We start from the raw sequence: 12,425 nt of genomic DNA, 5'->3' as shown, positions 1-12,425 counted from the left end.
CAGTCGCGTCAATATATGTATATATTGATAGTCAGGCGGCGATTAAGGCAATAATCTCACACAGTACTTCATCAAGAAGTGTTCTGGAATGCAAGGAAGCATTGGAAAAACTTCGCTAAGGCTGGACCATACATCTGTACTGGGTTCCCGGTCATAAGGGGATAGAAGGTAACTAAAAGGCCGATGAGTTGGCAAAGAAGGGTGCAACACTCGCTGAAACGACAATAATTTTTAAAACTCTAGGATTTGAGTTATTTCCATGGTTTCGAATATAAAATTTGATTAAAGCATATCACATGCGGTGAATGGAGACCTTGTGAATTACGTAAATAATAGATATAAAAATTAATATTTGATTAATACATTACCTACTAATAGTCGAAATTAATTATATTGTAATGCCTTAATGGCGGTTTCTCCGATTAAATTGGAACGCCTATCGCTATACAGGTGCCTTCTAATGAAGCTCATATGATAACAATTTTAAAGAATCGACCAAAAAAAGGCCGATTCCACCTTTTCCAGCCGATGCCGGCTAATGCCGATTAATCGGTCGGACTCTACTTTTATTTGAGGGTTTATATGTTTATGATTTGCAAAGAGAGAATTTTCGAAACTTGTCGATTCACAATTAATTGAAGTTTCTGGTTTTAAACTTAAGTTGTATAGATACTATTTTTGCTCTATCGTTACAGGAATATACAAGGATACCACACGAAAACTTCGATCTGACCATACAAGATGAATATGATCTATTTCTAGTGTTATTAGGCATCGCTTTTGTGCATAAAAAGTTTGGTAGCATCGAGCGCCTGTGCTTTGGTATGGTGACAACAAAACGTTTCACTGCTTACCGTATCGAATTGGAACGCATTATTATGCTTGCTTGTTATTTTAATAATGACTGCACTATTGCCTTCTCATATTTGCGTGAATTAATCACAAAGAATACAGATAATATGGCGTATTGGAATTTTCTGTCGTTATTGGTGCAAAAGGGTCACGATTTGCGTTATCATCGGTATGTCAGACGTTTGATACAACGTCATCCCAGTGAACGTCAATTTCGTATATTTATTGCTCACTATCATCTCTATTGTATCTCCCATAAATATGCATTAAATATTTATGTTCCACTTTTTAAAGAAAAGCCGTCATCCATACTTGCTTTTTGTATTGCTGTTGTTTTCAATCAAATGTCGGCGCAACGAAAAATATTACGTAAGACTGCTGCTGTTGCACAATCTATTGCTTTCGCTCACAAATATGCGACATTACGCAGCGGGGAAGATTGGAATGCTTCAACTAGTTCTAGCGCTTGTCAAGTTTATACTTACAAAAATACCAACGCTGTGCAGTTCAGTAATGCCGCTGAGCAAGAAATTTGTTATAATTTCGGAAGAATTTATCATCAGGCGGGTATGACACATCTAGCAGTGGAATATTATCAGCGTGGCTTAGCGGCGAGTCATACCCTCACTAATGAAGAGGAAGAGTATTTGGGTTTGCGGCAGGAAATTGCCTACAATTTACATTTAATATACAAAGCAGCAGGTAATTCTGCGAAAGCGCGGCATTATCTCTACGAATATTGTGTTGTGTGAGGTACGTTTGGAAATAAAATGAAAAGTAGATTACAATACAAATGTATGACTGGCTCGTAAAACGTGCAAACGCCAGTTGCTACACGCCGAATTCTTCTTTTTCTGATAGCAGCGCTTCAACAATAGGTGCAATCACTCACAAATTGTCATCGATATCCTCTAACGGGTGAGAAAAGTTGTTTTAATAGAGTTGGACCAGAGAGACAAGGGTGTTAACACACTCCAATTGAAAATGTTTATAATTTCCATATTTTCATCGCCTGGCTGTGCAGTAGGGTACGACAAAAGAACCGTCGGGAAGTATCATAGCTGATTCCAGAACGTCTAGGAAAGTGGCATCGTCCGAGACAGGAACTGTATTCGGCAGTTGACGCAAACGTATGATCCTGTACTGGCAAACGGAGCACAGGTGGGGAAGCAGGTGCTTGTGCTTGCTCTCAGGTCAGCTACGCAGATAGCAACTATCGTAGGCGACTGTGTAGGTATACCTGTCGTAAGAGGCGACTAAAATACACAAAAAATTTAAAGGGTTGATAGTGCAACACTTTCAAGGGGTTGCGAGCGCAATTTATAGTTTCACCAACCCAATTGTCAACCTTAGATACCCGTTGCGATTTCTGTTTCTTTAGCAGATGAGCTCTGGCAACCTCAAGCTCCTCCTTGAACAAGGGTGTGGGGCGTGATAGCCTAGAAAGTTCAATGTGGTCTTATTAAATCGTGCCCGGGATGGTTAGGCTTGTACCTTAGTGGCACTTGTTATCGGAACGTACCGGGTCTATAACCCGCAAAGGACCATAAATTCTCTCGGTCTAGGAAGCGTAGTAATCGTAGAAAATATTCCACGCTTTCTAGACTTAATATACAACACTCAGAGAACGCACCACTTACCCAATTTAAAAAAGTTAAAAAAACTGAAGTGCAAGATGCCCCTACGTTTTCTATGGTTTCTAGACAGAGAGAATACCCGTATAGTTTATGATAAACTGAATTGCGAATTCCTACAATTGGATAATCCTTTTATTCCTTTATTCCTCCATTTCATACCCATGATCTAATAATAAACGTGATGTCAACAACATAACCCACTTTTTCGGCAGCTCTATTTTCCAGTATTTACTTGTATTACAAAAGTATTAAATTTTGATTCCCCAAAAAATTTGATATATATTATTTTCGGGAACACAAAGTTACGATAATATTTTTGGCTAAACATTTCTAGTAGCGGCTTATATAGTTATAATATTTCTAAAGGTATAGTAAAATATACTCCGATCGTAGTAGAACTCAAAGGAAACCCTCTAAAATATGCATTCCGAACTTGTCAGAATAAGGGAAAAGACAACGGGATGACGCTTCCCAAGGCAGTCGGTTCTATGTACCGGAGCGAATAGGGATTTTTCCCGACCAAGGACTGTAATTTCAGTGTAACCCTATTTAACCCGGTTCTTACTGAAACAATTTTCTGTCTAGTTACAACGTGATTTTTTAATATTATTACCATAATGCATCTAGTAAACAAGGAAAAATAGTAAAAAAAATCTGAGTTTTCTGAAAAGCTTGGAAAATGAGGATCTTTATAACGATCAGTAGTAACAAGCAGGTAGGTACCTGCCCATACAAGTACAAGTTAGTCGATCTTACCCTATTCCAACCAAAGAAACAACTTTTTTTTACTGAAAATGGTTTCTTTTATTTCATTTTTATTTCAATTCACTTCATTTTTAATTTATTTAAAAAAAATAAGTACCCAGTTTATTTATATAGGAATATGGTATGTTACAAAACATGATTTAGGGTGCAAATGAATTTTACACTTTTGGCAAGTAAAGTTTGTATTTTTTTTGCAAATCCAGCATCGAAGCTGAGAGTCATTGTACTGTATTAAATGATCAATCTTGTCGTAACGTGAAGTTTCTCTATAAGTGCTAGGAGTGGGGCAGGGACCGCGTTTTTCACTCTTCTTATGTGTTTCCAAGATACCTATGGCGACAGTTCTCCGGAATAAGAGATGATCGCACTCTCCTCCATTACTTTTGTAAAGTTGCCATGCATTGTGTGTGGCCATGTCCAAGCAGTGAGAAAATAATTAAAAATACCATTTTTTACCACGAACAGATGTACGATAGAGTCCAATGTTTTGATCGGACCTATCGACCCCACCCATATTTTGGTTATATCTTTTTATAATTGCTGGCTGATCAATCATTAAATATTTCTTCTGCTGCTAGGGAAAATCGTTTTGCTTTATGTAAAGGTTCTATTGTTTCCGAATTTGATGCCACAGTCACCACACTATTGTTATTCCACTTACAAACCAAAATATCTCCAGGTTGACTTGACCTGTACTTGAATGTGCCCCTTTCTGTTTTCTTGAAATCTTTATTGCACGGTAAAGGACAGTTTTTTGTACGGTCTTCGCGAGTTGTTCCTGTGGCCTTGAGTCCTCTTTCACCTAATTCGTGAAAGAGAGGAAAAGAAGTTGTCAAAGAAAAGGTGAAAAGGCACATCTGGGTAACAAAATTGTAAACAATCAGAAAAACGTAAAACAACAGCAGCCCCTAGACCTGACTGTCTATAAGCCGATGGAATAACTGCTGCATGGCCTTGGTATGGATCAAACCATAATACATATTCTAATCTAGTCGCACCAACCCAAAACTTATACCCCCATCTAATTGGCTTTCCCGGATAAATTGTTTACAGCTGTGTCCTCCGTAGTAAGGCACCATATCCTCGTCAATACTGTAAACTACTTCAAAAGGAGCCATACCGAGAAATATTTCGTCCAACATACTGAACAGTGGTCTCAGCTTGGCAAATTTGTCGCTTTCGGTAGCTATTTGAGTGTTGTCGCAACAGTGAAGGTGAGTGATGATAAATGTGAATCTATCCCTTGAAATGGCGTTATATACAATATCGAAATCAGTGTCGGATGATTTTTCCCAATACATGTATCTTCTTGGAACTACAACATATCCACTATAAAGGAGAACGCCCAGGAAGCACTTCATCTCGCTGTTTGTTACATTATCAACTTTGTTTTTGTGATTGGCGTAAATATTGGTGTATGTAACCAAAAGATCTATTACGTCATCGCCAAACATGCAATCAAAATAATATAAAGGACTTTGAGGGTATCGTGCCCCCTGAATTTCTCCCCGTTCTAATTGGTCGCAGGGATTGTGGCGATTTATCCAAGTATATTTATCTTTGCTCGATACTTTTGGATCAACGAAAGGAATGGCTGTTGTAGTTAAACTAGGTTAAGAAAGCTCTGAAAGCTCACGTTCTTCAGCGATGGGTTCCTCGGTGATTCGACCCCTTTTAGCCAAAAAAGACAAAGGTACGTCGTCATCATCACTGTCAGAGGACATGCGTTCAATCTCTGCCGGAGCTCCTAGTTGAAAACCTACATACATAAAAATAACGATGTTAGGTATATAAAATAATAATTCACACAATAAATTCTCAAACATTTATATAAGATCTATATCAAACCTGGAAGATTGTTCAGTGTTACTATCTCCTCATCAACGGAATCTTCATCGGTAAGATCAGTATTGGCGTTGACAGGTGGAAAGATGGTCACATTTCTTGGAAATGGACTATCATCATCTAATTTCTACGATTCATCAATGATTTCATTGAGCGACAAAGGTTTACTGTGCCTTGAACTTCAAGTAAAAATACATCCCCATATTACTACCGATCTTTTTAACGATCAAGAAGTTTAACATAATTTTATTTAAAAAAAAATGTATAAAACATCTAAGTTTGCTTCACTGCTTTGTTAGGCGGGTTATGAATTTATAAATTATGTGCAAAAAATACATTTCTACTGCAAGAAATTTAACAAAAACTTATCGCTTCGTATCCATAGTAAAATTAAATACCACCAATCTGAATTAAAATATATATGATTTACGAAATAAAAACCTAAAATTAAATTTGTATGCCCCAAACCAATTCTAAACGATCACTTCGACGATCTGTAAACAATAAACAATAAATATATGAGCGTTACTGGTATTATGCTGAAGGTAACTTTGAAGAATTTTTTGATCTTTTTAACGATCGGTCGCTGTTGCGTCCCTCCCACAAATTATCATCCTCCGAGCAGCTCCTTGCAGCGGGACTGCTCCATATTCTCTTGCTCCGGGAAGGTATCGAACCCAATCCGGGTCCGTCTCCTGACCCCGGTCCTGAGAAATGGTTTTGCTGCATCTGCCGGAAAAGAATCTTTTTAGGACGGTCATACTCTTGTCAGTGTGTCTCGTGAAAGGGATGGTTGCATCGGACAGGTTGTTCTGGGCTTGATCCCAAAACCCGACGTCCACGTAACTTTTATAAATATTTTGTGGCTCCTTGCTGTTCACGCCCATGAGCGTGCCGTAGTCTACGCCCTAGCGCCCCCCACTACCTTCCAGCAGCCCCGCTGCTCAGCAAGCCACAACAAGTACCCGCTGCTGCTCGCACTCCACGTCGCCACCAACTCAAACGGCTGCTACCACTCATAACCACTATCTCCGTAGTAGAGTCGGTAGCAATGCTGAGCATCAGCCCCTGCCCCGTCTTCTTCCCCCTTTTACGGCAGCAATCGTGTAGGTCAGGGAAACAGACTCTTAGTCCCTACCTCCTTTTGGACCGTTTGCCAGCACAGAATATATATGTTTGCGACATCCGCCCAATGCAGCTCCTGCCTTGGACGGTGCCACTTTCCTAAATGTTCTGGTCTCCGCGACGGCAACCCCCCGACGGGTTTCATTGCGCCATGTTGCCAGGTCGCAAACCCAAATACACCAGGTACCCCAATGCTTTCCCAAGGACGTCCAGTCCCAGGGCCACAACAGCAGTTGCGTCCTAGCCTTTCTCAACCCAGGCGTAGTCACTCACCACTTACTCCTAGAGTGACGACGTCGCCCCCGTTGCACTTCAGAATTCTACAGTTAAACTGTAATGGATTAACTGGGAAGATCACGGAGACAGTCGATTTCATGAAGCGGCACAACATCCGCAATGCTGCGATTCAAGAGACTAAACTCACACCAAGATCTGCTCTGCAGATCTGTTCTGGGTATAATGTCCTCAGAAAATATCGCGAGCGCGGAAATGGAGGCGGCCTCGCGTTTTCTTACACCACTCAGTGCAATATCCTATATTTGATCCCGACATCGGCAGCAGGGACATTGTCTTGAAACGTCAAGGCTTATCTGTCCGGTCAGGCGATGCAAACGTAGAAATCATCAACATCTACATCCATCCTGCCACCTGTTGCCCCAGTGGATACCGCCCTAACATCAGCGCCTTACTCACTGGCAACAATCGCGACTTTAATGCCCACCATGATCTATGGCATTCAAACTTGCAGGCAGACAGTAGGGGTGAGATGTTGGCGGATCGAATAGAAGAAACCACGTTCTGTACAATAAACGGGAGACGCTCCCACACGTATGGTAGGAAGCTGTCACAGTTCGCCAGATATATCAATCGTGGGCGCAGGACTCGTAAACTGCGTCAACTGGCAACCGATGGTAACATTGCCATCCGACCACCTGCCTATACTTATTTCGCTCCAGCGTACCGCCGACTTCATCGTCACAGAAAAACGCACTTTCATAAACTTTGAAAAAGGAAAGTGGGAAGAATACAAATTCGGCCTCATTTTCCGGCGGAGGCCGAAATTTAGCGAGAGAACGTGACCTTATAAGACAGCTCGATCCCGGCGACCCGCAAATATGGGATATAAGCCAACGCATCAGATTGCTTGTGGATGAACACAAGCGGGCGAAATAGGAGGAGCACCTAAGCGATTGTAACCTCTCTGCCGGTGTAGGCAAGCTTTGGTCCACCGTAAGGTCCCTATCGAATCCGTCTAAGCACAATGACAAAATTTCCATCGCCTTTGGAGACAAAGTGCTGTCGGATGCGAAAAAATGCGCGAGCGCTTTCTGCCGACAATATATAATGCATTCTACGGTCGACAAAGATAGACGGAAGGCCAACAGACACGCACATAAACATCACCAATTACCATGACCGCCAAAGAGGTTGAGGATGCCATCGGTCATGCTAAACCATCCAAAGCAGTGGACCCAGATGGCATAGCCATGCCGATGCTTAAAAGCCTAGGGAAAGAGGGTTTCAAATATTTAGCGCATGTCTTCAACCTATCTCTTTCCACCTTTGTCATTCCCGAAAAATAGAAAATGTCCAAGGTGGTCCCGCTACTAAAGCATGGGAAACCAGCTAACATAGGAGAGTCATATCGCCCGATATCTCTCCTATCGCCAGTAGCCAAGACGCGTGAAGCCATTTTGCTCCCCTACTTCAAAGCAAATTTGCTGCTAGCCTGTAATCAGCATGGCTTTAGAAAACTCCATAGCACCACCACCGCGCTAAATGCCATTAGCACCCAGATAAATTGCGGTTTAAATCAAAAGCCCCACCATAGAACAGTACTCCTTGCGCTAGATCTATCAAAAGCTTTTGATACGGTCAACCATGGCACGTTACTGCAAGACCTGGAAGGGTCTACCCTTCGCCCATGTCTTAAAAGGTGGATCGCAAATTATCTGGGTGGTCGGCAGGCATCGGTGCAATTCAGAAACGAAACATCAAAGCCAAGAAGAATTAAACAAGGGGTGCCACAGGGTGGTGTCCTATCCCCACTTTTGTTTAATTTCTACATATCAAAACTACCTTCGCCACCAGAAGGAGTTACTATCGTTTCTTACGCCGATGACTGCACAATAATGGCCACAGGCCCGGGCCCACAGATCGATGGGCTTTCAACAGAATAAACGGCTACGTCCCTGATCTATCCAGTTTTTTCGCCTCGCGAAACCTGGCATTATCACCGACTAAATCATCCGCGACCTTATTTACAGCATGGACGTCCAAAATGGCGACCATTTTGAACATCCACGTCGATGGCACTACGCTACCGACTGTCCTACACCCCAAAATCATGGGTGTGCCGTTTGATCAAGATCTACATTTTGGTGAGCATGCAGCCGCAATTGTACCGAAAATCCAGAGCCGTAATAAAATCTAAAAATCTCTTGCTTGCAGTACTTGGGGAAAAGATAAAGAAACGCTCATTACTATTTACAAAGCAATTGAAGCCTTAAAACTACTCACTGGAAGAAGCTACAGGCCTGCCAAAATACTGCTCTCAGAATCGCCCCGGGCTGTCTTCTTATGTCCCCAGAGCACCATCTACATTATGAGGCGAGAATACTCCTCATCAGGGAGAGAAATGAGATGCTAACCAAACAGTTCCTGTTGAATACCCAGAAACCTGGGCATCCCAACAGGTATCTGATTGATGAGCCAACACTGCCCAGGGGCTTAAGAAGTCATCTCCGTAAGCATTATGAGGAAATACAGCACCTGAGAACTCAGCCGTATGAAGCCAAAAACCACAAGCAGGTCCTCAGTGAACTCCACAAACAGGAATGGGACCTTTATGCCGGGAATTGCCCGGTGAATCCCGTACTCAAAGAACAGTACCCAAAACTTGCGGAAGAGGAACGAAATCTCCCCAGGGAAACACGAGTCACTATCCCCCAGCGGGTTAGGTGATCAGAATATACCCGGGTAGGTATGCCTGTCGTAAGAGGCGACTAAAATACCAGATTCAAGGGGCTGTGTAGCGCAACCCTTCAGGTTGCCAGCGCAATATATAGCTTCTCCAAACCCAATTGTCAACCTCACCTATCCGCGGCGAATCCTGTTGCACTAACAGACGAGGCTCTGTCGACCACAAGCTCCGCATGGAAATAGGGGGTGAGGAGGGAGGTAATGGCCTGAAGGTTTAATGTGGCCACATAAATCGTTCCCGATATGGTCGGGCTAGCACCTTAATGGTGCTGTGGTACCAGGGCGTACCGGATCTGTATCCGGCAAAGGACCAGCACATCGATAACACTCCCCAAGCCTCCGGGGAGCAACCTTATCGCTACAACAACAACAACAACAAGTCACTCTAGCTCAACTTCGATCTGGATACTGTAACAGGTTAAACTCTCACCTATCCAGAATCAACCCCGACATACAAAGTGTATGCCCCGCTTACAATGTGTCCCCACACGACACCAACCATCTCTTTAATTGTAATGTGGAACCAACGCCTCTAACACCCCTCTCATTATGGTCCACCCCCGTTGAAACAGCAAGTTTCCTTGGACTCCCTTCAGAGGATATTGATGACAATTTGTGATAGGTCGCATCTATTGGATGGGGCGAAGCACTGCTACAACAACAACAACAACGGGATGAGAACACCTGAATATTCATTTCATCATGGTCATAGCTACCTGTCAATTGAGGTTGACATCTAGAATGGTTGTCTCGAATGGCCAGAGAATGGAAGAAAGGTTTGTTTGTTTGCTCGAGGTAAATAAATTGAATTTCCATTACTTGCTTATTTGTGTTCCAAACTAACTTTTCTTTTGAATGTGTCGCTAGAAAATATTCATTTATAAAATCTAGTTAGTAGAGAAAATACGAGCACCCTGTTAAGCAATTATTTTTAAATATGTAAATAATGCAATACACCAGTCGTTTACAAAAATGCTTAAAAAACACTACTGAGCAAATGATTTAAGTAATCGAACATCGATGATCGAGGCTGTTTACTAGGGCTATTAAAAACTTTCGAATAATTCGATTATTCGATTGTTGTACGTTTATTAATCGAATTTCGGTACTTGAGTGTATTATTTATTTAAATTATTCGAATAACCGCATTTCAACGATTATTCGATCTTCAAAAATTAAATTCTATTTTGTATGAAGAGTTCATACAAAAAAATTACGTATACGCAGTGTACCAAATATTTCTTCTTTGTTAATTTGGTTGATTAGTACATATGTAGATATTGAAATGTTGGAATGGTATGTCTCAAAAATGGTGTCCCGTAGTAAAATAATCCGAATTTCAATTTCGGTAAGAAAAATTCCAGTAAGCATATACAACTTTCGGAAAAAATCAATATTTTGGTAAGGTCTAAAAATTGTAAAAATCTAAATTTTTTACGATTTTTGTGAACCAATTTGTGTTCATCGCAAATATCTTTACTTTAAATATAAAGGAGATGTTCGTGCTTTTCCAACTACTGATATTTCTATGATGAAAAATGCGCTCGAGATGTGATGAGTGATAATCCGCTCAAAAAAATGGATTTCATATTTGTATAGCTCTTGGTTCCAGGAATACGTGAGCAAAGTATTTGAATGCTATTGTGGATCACTCTGTTCATAGCACTTAAATTAAATTTAAATCCTCCTAAATAACAGCAAAAAAGCAGACGCTTTTTACGAATACATACTTGAGAGAAAAGAAACCTAATATATAGCAGGGAGTGGCAGTTTTAATAGGCAATAATATACTACCAATGCATTTTGTGATTACTTTTCGATTCCTTCTCAATAATTTCGGAGATATTACGGAATATTTTTGGGATTTTCGGCACTACATACCAAGAGCGTTTAAATACGAGACGTGTTCGGCATTATTTTTATTTCCCCCTATACTTCACCCAGTGCCGATGGTATACATGTTTAAGATCAACAAAGTTTAGTCATTAACACCATAATTGAGATAGTCGACGGTGCGGTAAAAGCTCCGCATTTAACTTGAACTGACTTTTTGATGATGGTGGAATGGAATAATCACTAACTCCAACGAAATTATGAAAAGCTGCTAGCTCCATAAAATTTCAATACATTTTAACTTGTCATGAAATAGAGCTTTTTTGTTCTACTGTGAATTGTACCTATAATCCACAGCCGCAACAAAATCCTCAAATCTCTTGCCGGCAGCACTTGGGGTAAAGATCAGGACGCTCGTTACCACTTACACTTGCATGCAACGCGTCTCCGATATGGTCGTTGAGCCTAAAGGTTACTCACTGGAAGAAAATACAGGCCTGTCAAAACACCGCTCTCAGAACCGAAACTTGCTAATTTATGTCCCCATATCACCACCTACAAAGTGAGGCGAGAGTACTCCCGATTAGGGCGATGAAATGAAATGCTGAACAAGTTTCTTTTGAATACACAGAAATCTGGGCATCCCAACATACTTCTAATTAAAGGAACCTGCCTCCAGGGTCTATAGAAGTAATCTCCGCAAGCATTATGAGGAAATCCGGCACCTGATATTTAAGCCGTATGTAGAAGAAGAACACAAAGAAGTCCTCAGTGATATCTACAAAAAGGTGGCGTACCTATATACCAGCAATTGCACGCAAAACCCCGTTCTTAAAGTGAAATACCCTGAGCTCGCAGGAGAAGAAAGCGATCTCCCTATGGAGACGCGCGTCAGTCTAGCTCAACTTTGATCTGGATGCTATAACAGGATAGATTTAGACCCAGCTTCTCTTCCAATTTGCGTCGTGCTACATATATTATGGCCATTCCGAACGGCATCTGCAAGGGAGACGAATTTTTACTGGGAAGCTTTTCATGGGAGAAATACACTCGGAGTGCTTGTCAAACCACTGCCGAAGAGCGACCCCGTTAAGAAAAACCTTTTCTAAATGAATTTTTTTTAAACGCCATAAGTCGATCGAAAATCTTTTAAATCCTTAAAATATATGAAAGAGCACACAAATGGGTAAATAATGTTGAGTTTCGTCGGAACTTAAACTTCCTTACTTGTTTTCTATTAAATTCAAAACATACGATCTAATTTAAATAAAAAGTTTCTTCACTTTTAGTAAAAATTCCGAAATACTCACTTGGATCGAGTATACTCGAAACCTTTTACTGAGTATGCGCACTAGCATCGATACCTTAATCCGAGTATTTTATATG

The 12,425-nt window shown here is 41.1% G+C and overlaps 1 protein-coding gene across 1 annotated transcript in view; it reads left to right on the top strand.

The window, feature by feature from the left end:
* The window catches only part of LOC137243044 (general transcription factor 3C polypeptide 3), a 35,925-nt gene extending 33,930 nt beyond the window's left edge, over nt 1-1,995 (top strand). Inside the window, exon 3 of the mRNA XM_067770213.1 lies at nt 696-1,995. Within this exon, the coding sequence (XP_067626314.1) occupies nt 696-1,604 (909 nt within the window). The 3' untranslated portion in view covers nt 1,605-1,995. The remainder of the gene's footprint in view (nt 1-695) is intronic.
* Nucleotides 1,996-12,425: the final 10,430 nt, after the last annotated feature.

Source organism: Eurosta solidaginis, chromosome 3, assembly GCF_040869045.1.
Source record: "Eurosta solidaginis isolate ZX-2024a chromosome 3, ASM4086904v1, whole genome shotgun sequence".
NCBI classification, from domain to species: Eukaryota; Metazoa; Arthropoda; class Insecta; order Diptera; family Tephritidae; genus Eurosta; species Eurosta solidaginis.
The sequence above is the reverse complement of the archived record's forward strand: the minus strand, read 5'-3'. Positions and strand labels throughout refer to the sequence as shown.